General features: G+C 48.0%; 1 protein-coding gene and 1 long non-coding RNA gene across 2 annotated transcripts in view; one reads left to right on the plus strand and one right to left on the minus strand.

Annotated features, from left to right (window-relative positions):
- STIM2 (stromal interaction molecule 2) overlaps window positions 1–6133 on the minus strand; it is a 512550-nt gene extending 506417 nt beyond the window's left edge. The window contains exon 1 of the mRNA XM_078678367.1: window positions 5752–6133. Coding sequence (XP_078534493.1) covers window positions 5752–5980 — 229 coding nt within the window. The 5' untranslated portion in view covers window positions 5981–6133. The remainder of the gene's footprint in view (window positions 1–5751) is intronic.
- A 154-nt stretch (window positions 6134–6287) lies between these two features.
- LOC144821386 (uncharacterized) overlaps window positions 6288–18065 on the plus strand; it is a 64339-nt gene continuing 52561 nt past the window's right edge. The window contains exon 1 of the long non-coding RNA XR_013608343.1: window positions 6288–6439. This is a non-coding gene — a long non-coding RNA (uncharacterized LOC144821386). The remainder of the gene's footprint in view (window positions 6440–18065) is intronic.

An 18065-nucleotide genomic window follows, 5' to 3' on the forward strand; every position in this document is an offset into this window, starting at 1 on the left:
ACTGAGCTGGTTTTCGAGCCTTCTTCTTACTATACAAATGTAGCATTCCTAAATAAGACAGTGATACTAAAATGCTTGCACATTTGGATTTTGTGAGCGCTCAAGAACAAACATTAATTTGGTCTTTCTGACTAATTACTAGAAGGGGCGTATACTGGCGGCTGCTGGGTTCTCTGGAGTTTGCAGCTAAACTCTAGACCCTTCTTTCTCACGGCCGTGTGTGTGTGTGCTTTCTTATTTATATAGCGCGAAACTAGCTAGCTGATAAGAAGCACTGTACCATTTATTGTGTGTGGGGATCGGGGGTAAAATTCGTGTACATCAAGTCGAGATTACACGAATACAGTTTATACACAGGGCGATTATCCCAGAATCTAGCGATATTAAATCCAGGGCTGGCCAGGATTCGAACCTGGCGCGCTAGGTTCCAAAGGCTGGAACTCCAGCGGCGAGGACACGTCTTCTTTCTTCTACCACACCCAGCCCAGGCTTTCTGAGCTTAGCTACCGAAGTTATCTTCAGCGGTGTTTAATAGTAGACAGCACCAAGCATTCACTCCCCTCAACGTTAGGAGTGGTGTGTTGTCTTCTACTACAATCAATGAATGTAGAGTGATTCTAGCACTGAGAAACGCATCCACGCTGTCCTACGTGTAAGATTTGCAGATTCTCTCTCTCTATTGTACCAGCAAGACACAAGAAATAGAAATCTGTGGTGATAGCAGCGTTGGCGCCTCTTTAACTACTTTGAGATACCAGATATAACACACGCTGAATCTACACCACCAGCAGGCAGCTTCACATACCACAACACTTTGCCACGCCCACTCTGCTTCCAATCTTCCTTATCGGTTTGCTACGTCTTATCTTTTTAAGAGCAGTGAATATAATTGTTTCAAACACTTTTCTGGAGCCACGGAAAATAAAACCCAACGTGGTACAATGTCACAACTGCATATGTATTTACGGAAATGAAACTGGTCATGTGTGTGTCTGTGAGGGGAGGGTCAAAAGGCCACGACAAGTTACTTTAGGTCTGTAGTAGACCAACTCCTCAATATCTCCAAGTGAGCCGCACCTGGCTCCGGACTGCTGGTCATAGCTACCAAAGGCTCCTTGTGTGTTATGGAGCATGAATGATTAAAAAGGCCCTCCGGTTGATCTGTATTGAGAGCAAAGCTCTGAGTGGCCCGCAGCAGCTATGTCAACAGGCAACACTGGCTTCGTCTGCCGAATTGTGTGTTAAATGGGTGTCTGTGGGCAATCACAATACCATGTGTGCGGGGAGGGAGGTTTCAATAGTAAGATGAACTCATGATGTGCTTCATAAAGCTTGTAACACAATCTTCAGGCCTGTACTACCAAACGGTAGTTGGATATACATTTAAGTACTTTACTAAAGTACTATAATACTGATGCAACTTTTTTTCCAAGTGTTTCCAACAAAATGTAATTATCCAAACGCGGAATGACAACGATCATATTTGCCAAACACTTAGAAACCCTTCACTTTTACTGACTGTGCATAAGCTTGTAAAGTCCCAAGGACTTCTCATACGACGTGTATAGTATTAGAGTGTAAAATACTATTTATGACCATTGTTGATTGCGGCGGGAAGGACCATGACTCGCAAGAGGTCAAGTCTCGGAGTGGATCATGTTGTCCTTCCTGATCGGAGCAACTTACAAAAAAGCATACACTTTTTTTTTATCATGTGCAACAGCTGTACACAAAGGTGTTTTAACCCCAAATATAATTCAAGAGGATACATCAGTACACCATTAACTATGGCTTGGAGTATGGCACCAGTTAGTTTCTACATGAGTCTCCCACTAGAATGGAATTTGTGAGGAATTAACAGTTTTCTCAAATGAGCTGTGTGCACTACAGTAATGAATGTGTGATTATGTGCTTTTCAGAAGTATTTCATCAACTTTATACACAACGTACAAAAACATATCAAAATCATGATTAACAAATATTGTAACAATTGTAAAATAGAATTCATATTAAATGCTCCAGACACCCGAATGTAGATATCAGCTAATCATGGTTAAGACTTTCAATTACCTGGCAATCCCCTTTAAAGCAGCATTAAATTGCCCCCCCCCATTAACTTCAAGATCATCACAATTTAGCAGAGCAATTGAGGTCGTCTTTCGGTTTTCCCATAGGCTAGGCCATAAACCAGTGAGACAAATAATCCAGATCTGTAAGAGCAAATGCGTATTAATGAGGCTGTATGGAGACGGTATTCAAGGGAATAGTAATCCGGGTATTCTACAACAAACCAATATTGTTTTTCTTTGTATACAATTTTTTCAGTCCCTTGGAGCACTGCCTCGTTTATTTCTCATGCTGAGGTAGAATTAAGCCATTTGGAAGATGCTATAAGTCTGGCCCCTTTGATGCGGTTGATTATAGCGGTTTCAAGCCTCAGGCGGGCCTGGTGATATTATTTTTAAAGGATTTCTTAGCCCTTGATAAAATGAATCAGATTCCCCGGCTTGCCTATATGAGGAAAGTATTTCATTTGTTGGGCACCCCAGAACTTTTTTCGAACCAGACATGTTTATTCCAAAGTTGGAAAGAGAACGTTATCTATCGATATTGCTCCAGGGTTCAGAAGGAAAAAGCCCAGTCCATATTGACTGCAGACAATTTGTTTGTGGCACTACAATGGGAATGGAGGTTTATTTGGGTCTAATACCACACACCACATATAGACATTACCTTTCTCATCTACCACTCAGCACACTGCACTTCGTGATATATTTTCTGTTACAGAGAATTTGGTTTGCGGACCTTACTAAATGCCCATGTTATAATGCATCCAAACAAACCACTACGCACTATATGCTCTTTTTGCACTTTATATTTTGGCCTTCTGTCCACTTTCTTGGTCCCAATCTTACATAAAGTCAATGGTAAAGATTGGGATGGCTTTTTTTTGTTACAGCACTTAGGATTGCCCTGTATCTATTATGATGTAATCAATTTTATCAGAAGTGCCCTCAAGATTAGATAACGCTATGGAGTCCCTTAAATGCTAAATGTATTCAAATATAAGAGGAATACATTATATACTACTGTGTTTATGTCAATCTTTTAACCACTCAATACATTTTAATGTTATTTGGCTGTTAACGTAATCTGCAGTGCATTTTGTACCGAAACGTAATCTGCAGTGCATTTTGTACCGAAATTATGTGTTTACGGTAAACCTAGTTGTATTTAGAGAATTCTTATGTAAATTACTTGTGCTTTTATGAACTGTATTGGTGCTGTAGTTTTAAAGAATATAAACAAAATAAAGATGAATCACAGAGTGACTCTGCACAATGGCACTGTGTTAAATTTTAACCATGCCTCTTTTTAGCACATAGAGTATTAATCAACTAAAAAGGTGATCATGTATCGACACTACAAGGATAAAAGGCTGGGTAGTCCATTCATGTAAAACTTGATTGTAAACTAAGTTATGTACCAAACCGATCTCAAGCAGAATGAGTGTTGGCTTCTTTCATTTAGCATATTGATACTGAGCGCCAGCAGCTTAGATAGCAACGGACACTGTATCCATATTAAAGGAAAATATGTTGTAGTCCAAACAGGACACACGTACTGTAATTACATACACAAAAACCATGAAGCCACTAATTGGGCATAGTTCCTCCTACAAGTCTTCGGTTATTACCTAGTGATTTAATATACTATTTTACCTGTGTGCGATGTACTTTTTTCCATGAGTCCATAAAAAAAAAATGATTCATGTCTACAAACATTTGAATGGCACACTACCACAATTCCAACAATGTATAATACGTTTCTTTCGTCCGTCATTCAACGTGGCGCAAACTACTACAAGAAATAAAAAAAACTGTATTTGTCTGCTGCTCTTTGGGTCCTATCGCCGGTCCCTTGTGTCTCCCTTGGAACCACGGCTACTGATGATAATCTACAGTGCCATGAGCCGCCGTTTTCAAGCATCCAAATGAATTTGTCACTATACCCACATTTGTAAGGCTACCTTCGAAATCTCAATATCTGGACCCTGGGCAGTGGGGGCACACAGTTGGCGGGCTGCAGAGGAATGCTTATTGACCGCTGTCACTTGGGATGGTTGTTGAAAAGACATACGGCCATTTGGGTGCCTTTGCATACTGTGCATTTGCAAGCAAATGAGTCACTGGCAAAACAGCATGTTCAACAATGCATCGACTGGGCACATTTCACGAGTTTCGGATGCCTTTGAATCCGTGTATGTTGTGGTGGCAGTCACAACCGTGCATGTTGCACACGACTCACGCATTCAGCAGAAGCTGTATACATTCCTAAGGGCAGTTAAAAGGATGCAATCCACTGATCTATTGAAACGCGTTTGTGGTACTCGAGTAAGCACAAAGGGGAGTCTAAATAATGCAAAACACGAGGAAATTAATTTTAATATTTAAAACACATCATATTTCCTGCAACATAAGCCTTCAAATTAGGAAGATCTGAATAATTATCGCGTGCGCTGTTGTAATGTCCCGTCTAGACTAACTGCATGTAGGTAAACAGGTCGGTGTTATGTTTTGTGCATGTGCGTAGGAATGACAGACATGTCTGTGGGCAGGCGCTGCATTCAGAACGGAGAAAAGCAGCCGGAGCTCTGAGCAGGAGGCAGCACATGATTAATTGTTAGGACAGATGGCGAGTTACTGTACCTGCAGAGAGCTGCGCACACAGCCAAACCGGACACACACACCACATCCCGGGCATGCCGGGAAGAAGCTACTTTTCCCAATGCAATGGACGGAAGGAGCACCCTTCACAGCAGCTTCAGGCCTCGGCGACATTCCTGAATGCCTCACATCCAAGACTTAATTCAGGGGTACACACGGGGTGATGTACTACCAAGAAAGGCCAGAGGACCAGTGGAAAGCGAAGCACTAAGAGGAACCTGTACCGAAAGAAGGCCAAGGCCTTCCGATTCCACAAGAAAGCTTGCTGTCCTGGGTTCTACAACGTGTGCCCCTGTGCACGGACAACAATACGAAATCCTGGTGTCCATCCCTTCCCACACTGCGAACACTAACATGACATGGGGCAGTACTGGCACATTGCCCCAGGGTATAAAACACCCACTTTACCTAGAAATCCCCCCACTTCCCCTATCTGAGAAAGTCGATCACACTATTATTACCCAAGGGCTACTTACCCCAGCGCCTGGGTTTAAATCCCACACTGCCTCCGTTGTGTAAGTAACAGCCTCGTATACTGTTTATAGGCACTGACCCAATGTACCATGGGGAGAACCCCAGGACATGCACAAAAACTGACAGTCCAAGGGCGCCCCATCTCTCACCCACACAATCTCTAAGGCCAGAAACCCCTACAGTGTATAATGGAACATACCCCCACTATAACGAGATTTATGCCATCGCACTATTATGGGAAGACCTTCTGCGCCATGTACCAAGTCTTAAACCCCCACAACTATAGGCAGGCAACTCACTGCGACCGTCTTGGGGGGTGGAGGGACACCCTCACGCTGTGACTGCATCCATGTGGCGATTCCCACTTTATCTGTACTGCCCTTTCTCCCCACACTCGCACTGCACCTGGGCTTTTAGCCACCACTCTTCCCAAACACTGACTCCCCGTATCTCTGGATCTCCCCACAGCTCGCCCGCAGTGTTGTCATGTGTCCTTGGTTGTGTATGATGCTGGCACCAGCGCTCACTTCTCCCCGCCTGCAGCTCTCACCTGCGGCCGTAGGTGCTGCGGCGGCCCCCGAGTCTTCCCTCCTCTCGGAGCTGCAAGTCTCGGCTGTGGGGATATCGGGTTCGCATGCCTGGGCTGCCGCTCGGGCTGTCCCTGCGGCGGCGGCGGCCAGGCACAGCATCATCAGCAGCGGCGCCCGGGCGGCCCAGCCCCGCTCTCCACGCCGGCTCCCGGACGCCGGGCTTCTGCCGCCCGGCCCGCTGCGGCTCATGGGCGCCGCGTCCTCCTCGCCTGGTCAGCAGCGACCCTGCAACCCCAGCAGCGCCTCCCGCTCCGAGGCTCAGTGCATGCTTCGCCTCCGCTCAGCCCGGGCGCGCGGCTGGGCTCCAGCAGCTGCAACGTCACCGCGCACAGCCAGGCCGCGTCACTGCAGGCAGGCGGGCGGGCGCGCGGGGAGGAGGAGGGCGAGGAAGCGGCCAGCGCAGGGGCTCCTGCGGCACCAGGGAGGGGAGACACGACCGGGCCTGTCGCCCGTGACTCATCCTGGCCGGGCGGTGACTCAACAATTAGGGGCATGCCCACCTGTGCCAGTCAGAGAGCGAGCCGTCCTTCCCAAGTACGGGAACAGCCAACGCGGGCCCACCTGCGCAAACAGCCCCTGTAATCGTGGGAGCCACAGAGCCCATGCACACCTGTGCCAACCGCTCATCTGCCGAGAATGCCCTACACTGTAAGCATACAAATGCACCCACATCAGTGGTAGCTCTCGATCTACACAGAATTATTATTAAGTTTGACTTTTGCCAAAACCTTTTTCTGTGACTAAAAATTGGCGTATAATACCTATAGGGGCTCTTGTGTTGGTGTACTTATTAGCACTGTCGCGTGGTGAGGGAATAACATAAGCTCTCACACTTTGTTGGTAAATGCACTACTTTATTCCAGTAGTGAAGTTACAGACCCCAAAATGACACCAAATCAAGGCTTTGTCCAACAGGATCTCCGCAACTGCCTCAAGCAGAACACCGATATCAGAACACTGCCACCTGAGAATCTAACACTTACATTCCTTGGGGGAATTAATACATTACCCCCTCATGGGTCCTCCCCGTCCCAGTCCTAACAACGTGAGGCAGTCCTGCCTCCACCCAGCCAATCACAACGCCAGTATTTCTTTACTTACCCATACTACCTTCTTTAAAAAAAACTCATGCTAAGAGGATAACAATTAACAATCTGGAATCGTCATCCATTCATGGAAATACCCTTCAACGTTTTGAACTTAATTAAGCATTACAACAGGTGAAACATTATCACAAGATTCACTTTTGAAATTATTGCTAACATTCAATGCATACAGTGGTCTGTCTAAGTGTGGAATGGGATCCTCGGGGGGAGCAGAGCGAGAAGCGGTCTCCCTCAGACCCAGCGCGGCGATTGGGTAGGTTAGGTCCAGCGCGTGCCAGGTAGGTGCGTAGGCGTTAGGCAGGGGAAAGGCGCCATTTTAGGTTCCAGCTTAGGAGGTAGGAGCGTTTAGGCGAGGGCGTCGCAGAGGTGGAGTCGGAGTCTGCGGTACGAGGAGTCGCTTGTCATGTCGGAAGAGCGAGTCGGAGGGATGCGGTGAGAGCGCTTCTGAAGGCAGGGCGGAGTGACTCTATTTATTGATTTAATTGTGCGTCTTTTGTATGGCGCTGACTTTGTCGGGGGGTGTCGGAGCGCTTCACAGGGGGAACAGCTGATGTAGGGGAGCATTGCAGCTGAACAACTGGCAGAAGCGGGGGTGGCATTGCATGGGGCGGGGGTGCCGGTCGTGATTGAACAGGTTACAGGAGGTGGCAAACGGTGCATTACATGAGGAACGAACTGTCCTGTGAGCAGGTTACAAAGTGTACAAAGTACAAGTGGAGGTATACCATGGCAATGAATGGCGGACACTCAAACACAAGAATGCACATGACATAGGCAATGGCGGCACTGGTGCAAGTATCGAAAGCAAGCAAAAGCAGGAGGTAGAAAACGGTGTTACAAGAGGACAGTGACATGTGCATGTTACCAAAGAGTACCGAACACAGGTAAAGGGTAGTACTACAATAATGGCAGTCTATCAAACCTCAAGGACACACTGGGAAGGCACTTCCATAGTCTTTGACTTGCTTCGGACGGGCTCGGTTATGGAAGAAGACGGAGGAGCTAAGTGGCCACGGCGTGCAGCGTCAAGAGGGAATCCCGTCATTCACCTGCCACCCTCAAGTGGACTTTGACTCTGCTTCAATGGGGGTCGTTTGTAACAACTGCAGAGACGGAAAGTATCAGCAGGGTTCCTGCGAGGAGTAAGTATATCGCGGTTTTGACCGGAGCGGTTAAAATTTGGTGCGGACCTGTTCCTTGGGCAGGTCCTAGTTTTATTTATCAACAGTTGCGAAGCAGGAGCGGCTTTGTGTAGGTCACAGTATTCACAAGACTTTACTAGTGCGGTGGTCTCTGCTTTTAATCCTCAATATGGCCACTTGGGGCGTGGGGTTGCACACTCGGACGTGTCAACTGCGGTGACGAAAGGTATTTAGCAGGGTTACTGCGAAGGGTAAGTATATGGCGGTTTCTAGCTGGAGCAGTTAGAAATTGGTGGCGGACCTTGCTCCTAGGGCAGGTCCTAAGGTGTCTTTATTAACAGTTGCGAAGCGAGCTGTGACATCTTGATGGAGTATGATGGCGAAATTGGTGATGACGAATTGCCAAATACTACGATAATATAGAAAATTTTCTGGTTGATCAAAAGGAGTCAATTTTTGGCTATGAATGGACAGTGGTAATAATAATATGGGATTTATATTGAAAAAATGCGGTTCCGGTAGTGGTCACTCAGGAATTGGGGTCGGGGGTTCGGGGTAAATTCAAGTCTGCCAGTATTTTTTCAGAGATCACAAGCGGATTTCACGACGGATCAAGGTCAGCGAGTGGGACATCGTGGGCGTGATGATCCCCAGGATTTTCAGCAGCGGGCTGCGCAGCTAACGTCAGGTAGGGAATAGCTAGTAGGCTGCGTGGTCACGACCTGTAGCGAGCAAAGGTTTGTCATTATACCACGTTTTGCTGGCAAGCTTTCAAGGATTTCTTTTTAAGGGACAGTTGTTGTGGGGTAGGGAGTTGAAGGGTGGGGTTTTCTTGAAGCGAATGTTCAAAGTTTCAGTAAAGAGAGGGCTCATCAGTTTGCATTAGCGGGAGCCAATTACTTTTGATTTGTTACAACAGCTTCTACGGGACTTGCTCGTTTGCTGTTTTGATGGGTGGGAGCTTAGTCGTTTTCGGCTGCGTATGATATTGGTTCTTTGGGGCATTTCGGTTTTCAGATTTGATGGGCTTAAGGGGTCAATTGGGCAGGCAATCTACAAATGTACAGGTTCCAGAAGGTAATTTGCGAATTTGGTTGCGACAGTAAAAACAGATCAAAGGGGTAGGTGGACGTGGTTTTCACTGAGTGGGAGAGGCATTGGGGTTTGTTGTCCACGGCAGGAATGGAAATCCTTTTTAATATCCCCTCATTTCAGGCACGGGTGGTATTTTATCATGCAAACTTGGACAATATCATCTGTTTTTTCATGTGCTGGCGGTGTTTCCGTAAAGTTGTTGACGTTAGTGGATCAGAATCCCTTATAGAATGGGACCCATTCTGTTACACTTGGAGATGTGATCAGAGGCGTCACGGTTGGGATAAAAAAATAAAATAAAAATAAAAATAAAAAAAATAAAAATCGGTAGATGGAAGTCTGATGGTTGTTCTCGTTCTATTCGTCGGTAGTTTGCAATTTACTGGGTGGGGATGCCACCTTATTGTTGTCAGTTTTACCTTAGATCAAGTTATGCCCTTACCGGAAAAGGAGGACCTGGATTATAGGACATTCTTTTGTCAAATGGTCGGTTACATATGCGGAGCAACACAAGTGTGGCTGTGCATTAGGTTTACACAGCAAAGGTCATGAAGTATTTTGGAAGGGGTTGGGGGGGGGATGCAATGGGGTGCTCTATTTCCTGTGCGGTCCAATTTGTCACGGGAGAAAGGATTTCCAGATTTGTTGAATTTCACTTAGGGGAGGTGGATCTGGTAGCACTGTCAGGTTTCTTTTAATAGGGAATGAAATTGGATTGGGCGGTGTTGAAGAGTAATTGGTCAGGAACATCTCCAGTTTGGACAGAATTCATTTAGCGGCAGCATTGGAAATGGGCTCGGAACCATACAGCAGTGGAGAAAGCTCGCCGGAAGTTGATTGGAGCAATGGGATTTTTCTGTTCAGCGCTGGGTCTTTGGAATTTTACTGCATGAGACTATAACAGGTACTGAGGAACACCTTTTTCGTGATGATGGGGTGCATTTGTCCCAGATGGGGCAAGCTTATTATTTGATGGAGTTACGGGAAGGGGGGATGAGATGGGATAACTTGTTTCCATTGCTAGCCAAAATCAGGTACGACAGAGATGGCCCTGACATGCTAATACTCCATTTAGGAGAGAATGATTTGGTAGCATTATCAGGTTTAAGTATTAAAAAAAATAAGAAAAAAAATGCAGTTAGATTTAGCTGTGAGCACAAACAATTGGCTAGGGACCAGGTTGGTGGACTGAATTTGTTTTAGGAAGCAGTGGTGGAACGCAAGGAACCTCAGTGCTATAGAGAGAGCAAGGAAGGAACTGAACAGAGCTATGAAAATCTTTCGTGTGGGTTTGGGGATTCAGACCATAGCACATGACAACATCACTGGCAGGGAAGGCCATTTGTTTAGAGAAGACGGAGTACATATAACCCATTTGGGAATGGCTTATGATGTCCTTGAAATAAGAGACATGTTGTCAAAAGAGTTGCAAGTGGATTTGTGGGTATCTTCAAGAGTGGAAAACATAACAAAAACAAAAAAACACGTGTGGTTAAAAAAAAAAAAAAAGAGGGGGTTTTGGGTGGGGTCAGGAAAAATCCGAGGTTTTTTCCTGAGTGGCGGAATAGGGGGAGGTCAAGGTCTAGAGCGGACTTGATCGTCCTTCATGAGAGAGGGTGGGGGAGGAACAGGATGGGGGAAAGAAAAAGAAGGAAAAGTGAAAGATTTTGGAAACAAGGGGTGAATTCATGAAATGAAGTTATGATGGTTCTTTGGTCAATACAGTTCCAAACAAATACGTTCAAATAAATTATAAGGTTTTGGTACAAATTGCAAATTTGTATGGTTCAGAAGAAAAGTGATAAACAAGTGTTTTTAGGTTTTATGGATATTTAAGAAATTGCCTGATCTTATTAATAAAGTGGCCTTTTATGCTACCAGTGATGTTTTGTCTCATTGTGTGGGTCTGGAGTATTTTGGGCGAATAAAGTAGGGGAACTGCACATAGAATCAGAGGGTGGGAATAACCTGAGGATTTGGTCAGTAGGCGGATTCAGAGGCGTGGCCATAAAAGCAAAACATCCCAGTTTTTAGTATTTGTTAGGCATTTGACTGACCAGTTAAAGCTTACTCTGTTATTTAATTCAACCAATGGATACACATGTTTATTTAAGGTTTAATATGAGTTATTGACATTAAAATACATTCACAAATTGGGATATTTTTGCAATCACAGAATGTCCCAAATACCCTTACAAGTGGACTGAATCATAAGCCATTTGTCTCTGAGCTATGCAGTTTCTGTCATCAGCACTTCTCCTTCCCTTTTCCACAAGAGCAGTTCAAACATGAATGTCAAACTATCCTAGTTTGAAAATGTTTTCCACATAATTATGGCTCTGCCATATTTGCCACATAATACACCATCTGTTGCATAATCTAACAATTTTAACAAAAAAAGTGTAGCTCAAACAGATCAAAAGTTACTAAACAATTTGACTTGTGTAGCTGCGAACTGGAGGGCCCTTAGGAAAGGTTGACTGGTTATCTTGCTCACTGCTGTATTTGCAAATTATACTGGTATTAATGAGAAAAAATCTTTGCAGAGACTGTTAGTATGTGTAAAAATGTCAAAATAAAGTTTCAGAAAATGAGCTGCATTAACCTGCAGACTTTTTTTTGCTGCATAATTTTGTCAACTCTGCAGCATCATTTTGTCCTCCATTGCTGCATAATTCCAGTGGCCCCAAAGCAGGCAGCACATGTTAAAAGTGCTTTTGCATGAAGCAGAGAGAGCGTGGAATTTGTGAACTTAATTAGGTGTGCATGCAAATACTGCATTGCAGTGACCCGTTTCAATGTCCATTGCTTATATAAACTAAAATAAGGAAAACAGCTGATAAGATCACATTAAACATTTTCCATGCCATGCATCAACCAACTTAGCTGCCAAATTTTCAGATTGCCATGTGTGACATCTTCATAATTCAACGACTATGAGTGACACTTAATTCTTGCAAGAAAAAATCATGCTATGAAGATGAGGTAAACATTTAAATATCAGATATTACAGCCATCTTGCAGAGTGCGTGTGTGTGCGTGCTGTGTGATAACAAGGTACTGGTAACAACACTACAGTCCGTGGCAGGCTGCCTCAGCTGACCAAAGAAAGTACTTACTTGTGAACGTCTAGTTCTTTTTGTCGTCTCAGACAGTCCAGCCTGTGGCAGGCACTGTCTGTCTCAGTCAGAGTTTCTGAGGGCCGGTCCGGGACCGTGGCGGTGAGCCTCACTGGGTCGCAGCCCACCGCACAGCACTGCAGCATGCAGTCTCCCCGCACCGCACGCAGTACCCGATCATGCCGCGCGGCCACCATGATCATGATGAGACTCAGAGAGTGAGTCAGGTGAGGTCAATGCTGTGCCGTGCCGCGGGCCAACACCGGGTGATAAATACACACTCAGCAGTGCACTCTCTCTCATACTGCGATGTGGACCGGGACGTCGACACAGCACAACACTCCAGTCGAGTCCCGCCGCTTCTGACCGACGACTTCCTTCCTGTTAACTGTTCCAGGACGTGAGGTGACCAGGTCACATCTCCCACACGGTGCCACAGCCATTAACGCAACGACCTGCTTGGTATTGGGCAGTGAGTCAGTGACTCACAGGCACAAATTTCAATGCAGGCAGGCCCCAGGTCAGATTCAATTGTAACATTGTAGCACTCGATTCGCCCAGAGCTGAGCAGGATCTTTAACTGTTTGTGAGCCGCCTACTGGCAACTTAAGTCTGCGTGTAGCACATCAGCTGCAGAGCCGGCGCACACACAGGCGTCGGAGGCGCCGGCGTGCTCGCTAGCACCCTGGCGTAGGCAGTTTCAGCGCTGTCAGCAGAGTGCAGTCAGTGGCATTAAAATGCGTGACAATGCATTTCAGTGCGGTGATGCGGAACACCGCACTGAAATGCGTTAGTGTCACACCTGAGGCGTGATGCTTGGCAGGACTGAACCAAGTATTGCAGTACTTCCAGGAATGGTGCACCTCCCCACCCAGGGAAAACAATGCTGTTCAAAGAAAGACGAGAAAACGAAAATAACGGTTCACTGGCAAATTCTGTAAAGTGGTGCTAATGTGTTTTGGTGTGAATAAAACCAATCTGGCCAGTTTGCGACCACTCTGTCTTGCTTTATTTAGTTATTTTTCATATACTGAACCTTTTTTTCTCTCCGTCCTGAGGCTTCTCTTTCGAATAGGAAAATGTCAGAAAAGAGGACATATCCAGCAGAAGTGTTTCTTGGATCCATTTCACAGAGGAACAAATGAAGGAAAGACACAGCATGGACATCTAATTCCTGATGCCTCCAAGCAATGGAAAGCGCTACTTGCTGGTTGTGATATGCAGTTTTAACAATGGGTTGAGGCCTTTCCTTTGAAAGACAACACAGCTTTTAGCATGGCAAAGGTACCATTGAAGGAATATTTTCCAAGGTTCGGCTTGCCCCAGAGCATCTGAAGTGACAGTGGAATACATTTTTCAAATGAAATAATGGATTTGGTGTGTATAAGACAAAAATTCCATTTACTTTATCACCCTACAGCTGCAGCGTTAGTCGAACGGTGGAACGGAATACTGAAGAACAAGTGCATCTAGTGAATTGAGTTGGGTGGATGCCTTGCCCTTAGCCTTGTTCTCCACAAGAACGACTAACAGCAAAAACCAGATAATTGTCAATGAATTAGTGATGGGTAGGCCGGCCAATGTCCAGGGGTTTGAATCTCCATCAAGACTGCCTGATATGCCACATCCTATATTGCTGGATTATTGTAAAGAACTACGGGCCAGATGCATTAAGAAACCGTTTTGCGATTTCTAATTGCGAATCTTTGCGATTTGCAATTAGTAAATCGCGAAACAGAGTGCATGAAAGTGTGTGGAACACTTTTAGCGATTCCTAGGGATCGGAAATGAGCTACCTCATGAATATTAATGAGGTAGGTTGCAAATTGCAACCCCCTATGAATCGCAAAAATCACAGGGATGGTGGACTGCTGGGCTCAGCAGACCACTCTGTCTGTGATTACTTTTAAATAAAGCAATTTGAGGGCGTTTTGCCAAGATGGCGACGTGAGCAGACGTGCTTCTCTGATGCTCCTGCCGACGGCCTGTAATAGCACCGACTTTTGGGCCGTTTTCTGCTGCTGTTGGCCCAGCACCGAGGCTGGTGTGGTTCCGATGCTGCTGTGGCGCTTGCCTGGACAGTGGGGAGACATGGAGTGCACATTCCCTGTACGGGGCGGCGGGGCCTGACGGACTGGTGCAACCACGAGGTGAGGCCTGGTGACGGCTGGAGGAATTGCACAAGGCCGGGGGGTCGGACCCAGCGTCCGGGAGAGAGCGGCAGCCGGCATTCAGGACTAACGCCCAAGGGACACAGGGCCACGTGTAGCGGACTCCGGAGGCGCATTGGCGAGCCCGGCGGGGCGCCAGCAACAGAAACCCTGTCCACCATTTTGAGGACGGAACCCGCTGCCGCAAATCACGCAGATACGGTCGAGGGCCCAGCAGGGATCTCAGGGCCTTCCCGTTCCGGTGCGGGAGTGCACCCGACTAGCACTGGCTCCTCAGGACTCGGGGAAGACTCTGCACTTCGTCAGGTAGGACGAGAGCCCGGCTGCCTGTCTGCAGCACGGCGGACGGAGTTGCCTGAAGCCTGGGCCTGCCCCACGGCCGGCGGGAAGAGCACTGCACGCCTGGTGTTACAGGGGGTGAAGGGATGCAGGAGAGAGGGCCCGCAGGTATCGCGGCCCACAGAGGGACAGCCACCATTTTGTCAAACGCAGGAGCAGACCGCGTTGGGCAAGATAAGTGGAAGCCTGGTCCTGGAGAGGGGTGAAAGGCAATGGGAGCCCACCAAGAGGCCTGGTGAGGTGGGCACCGCCGGGTGCTTGTAAGAGAGGATTGGTGGACCCCCCGGGTCGCCAGAGGCTGAGAGGGAGCTCCAGCTAGCAAGGAGCTGCGAGGCAGATAACTGCCGCACTGCTGTTGCGCTTCACTGAACGCGGCCGCAGCCTGCTGCACGCCCGGACCTACATTTTGGTGCACCGTCCAGGGGTGAGTCCGGTTTGACTGTGGCAGCGAGAGAGAGACCCAGCCTGCAGCACAACATACAGGGGGAGAGGCGGTCGGCTGCGGTAGACTGTGGGAGCTGCGGCTGGGTCCAGGCCTCGCAGCTCGCCGACTCCCTGTGGGAGGAGATAGAGTATAGAGTGATTCACACGGCGCCATCCGCCACTGGGCCTGGCATCCCGACCCCCAGTGCATTGAGAGCTAGCAGTTATGCACATCTGCTGGGGAGGCCCCACCCAGACATGCACATACGAGCCGATGGTGGAGGATCTCGATGGCCTGGTGGCACTATTCAGCAGCGGAGATAAGTGATCCAGTTAGCCAGCGGACATGGCAGCGGCATTGGACTGGCACAGGCAAGTGCGGCGGCGGGGGTGCGCACTGGAGGTGGGGAGGAGCAGCGAGGAGGATAGCCACGGAGGAAGGTGGGTCAGCACTGGCACATAGGACCTGACAAAGAATCCACAGGCGTGGCGACCGCCAGGAGCAGCTGGCGGAAGTGAGGGTTGCGGAACCCATTGCAGTCCCTGAGTTCTCTTTGGCGCCCTCGCTCCTCTGCCTTCTGGTTGGGACACTGGTAGACACTAGATGCTGAGTGGGAGTCAAGTGCTGCGGCACAGAGGCCCTTCCACAGCGTCCTTGGGTCAGGTTAGGGCAATCTATGTCCTCCTTCAGGGGACGCAAGGGCAAGACCCTTAAAGACTTGTTTGCAAAGGCACCAGCTGGACATTTGGCTTCCAACATGGCGGCGAGCGCATCTGGCCCGACATCAGAGCGGGACGATGGCGCAGAGCCCATCACCAAGGCGTTTCTCGAGTCTATGTTTGTTGCGCTGAGGGAAGACATCCACACACTCAAGCAGGAGTTCACATCGGAGATCAGGGAGGTCCGTCGAGACATGGACGGCATTGGAGAAAGGGTCGCTGACCTGGAAGGCAAGAGTGACGGAAGGGACACGGAGTTGGCGGCACTTCAGCAGGAGGTCCTCAGGATACATGATCAACAAGTCGACCTCCGAACCCACCTTGAGGACCAAGAAACCGCTCCCGGCGCCATAATATTCGGATCAGGGGAGAGAAGATGGACAACGACTTGGAAGACCTTTTCACCTACTCGAAGGAGCTCTTCAATCACATTCTGGGCAGACCCCTGGAGACGGAACTGCGCCTGAACCGCGCGCACAGAGTGGGTCCTCCGCGGGCATCATCGGCTCCACCGTCGGACATATTAGTCTGTGTCCAAGACTACCGCACCAAAGAAGCTATCCTCCAAAAAGCGCGTCAAATGCATCCCTTGAAGTTTCACAACCAAACGCCGGTGCTGTATCAGGACTTATCAGCCCTCACCTTGCAGAAACGAAGAACCTTCAAGCCTGTCACTATGCACCTCCAGCAACGCAATATTCCTTACAGCTGGGGCCAGCCATTCAGATTGGTGTTCCTCATGGATAACAAACTGTACCAATTACGCTCGTTGTCAGAGGCTTGCAGACTGCTGGGTGTGAAAACCCCAAGGAAGAGAGTGGGGATGAGGGCCTTAAAGAAGATGCGGACGACTCCAGGCCCCGTTGGTGCCAGCAGAGACGCAGACGCCGGTCCAGGACGCCCCCTGCTGCGGAAATTACACAGGGCCAGAAGTCGTCTCTCGAGGCTGTCTCCGCTGAACTGTCCAACTCCCAGCCTAGCTGACTTTAGAAGCTATATCTAGCCGACTGGCTGCTTTATTAATGTCCAGGTCGTGGGCGGGAGGGGGGCCTTTCACTGTTGGTAGATTTACCCCAATGCATTATTACCGATCACCGATGGTTGATGGACTATGTGTTACTATTCATTCCTTCCAATTGTTCTTCATTTTGGGTTTTATTGGGGATTTTACGGGGGGGGGGGGGGAATCCGGTGTTCCACGTCCACTTCCCCTTTAGAGTTAGCGTAGCTCCACACACCCACGGGGCCCTAAGTCGTCTGACCACCCCGCGCTCTGGCTTTGCAAAGTATGGGTGGACGTCCTCTGGGTGGGATATAGTTATATGTATGTGCCAACACATATATTTTGTTTTGCCAAACATATCATAGCAGTTCCTGTGAAATGCCCTCATATGCTATAATACCCCCACGTGCCCATGCTTATACTTGTGGGAGGCGATAACACTTACCAGTTATCGGTTAGTTTTGTACTATTCGCAGGCCTTTTTCACACATTCCAACATGGTCGCCATACTCTGTGGGAGAGGCTCGGTCTCTGTGGTATCTGTCATCTATGTCGATGACTCAAACCGCGCGCCCTCGAGTGACGAGCATATGCCAGGACTTATTTAAACGTCCCTGTCTCCACGTTTCTCCATCTCGTCCCGAGATTCCCTACTTGAGCGGCAGAAGGAATGCCCCTTATGGACGGACCTGGAGCTTATATCTCGTAAGTATGCTGTCTACCACGTCCCCCTTGATAAGTTATATGTAAGGCCGCTGTCTTTTGTTTGTTTATTTTTTGTAACCGCTTCAGACTACCAAACTTTCTAGATCAGCTAAGCCCTAAGCCCTAGATGGATGATCTAACTAATAGTTACCCGCTGACCTTTACCCAGGCGCGCTGATCCACCCGACCTTCCAAACACCCTCCCCCCCCCTTCTCCTTCCTACCCTTCTTTTTTGTTTTTCTCCTCTGGTTTTTTCCCCCCCACTTCGCCCCCTTTTCTTCTCCCCCCCCCGTTTTATCCAGCCCCTCCTATCTGTTCTTTCTTTCTCCTCTCTCCCCTCCTTCCAACCTTTTCCCTCCCTGCCCATATTGGCCGTCAGATCTGACCCGGGCTCGTGTTGTTCGTTTAAGCCTCAGTCGAACAGCCGAGTACCCGGTTGACACCAGGGTG

Source organism: Lissotriton helveticus, chromosome 2_2 (genome assembly GCF_964261635.1).
Source record: "Lissotriton helveticus chromosome 2_2, aLisHel1.1, whole genome shotgun sequence".
NCBI classification, from domain to species: domain Eukaryota; kingdom Metazoa; phylum Chordata; class Amphibia; order Caudata; family Salamandridae; genus Lissotriton; species Lissotriton helveticus.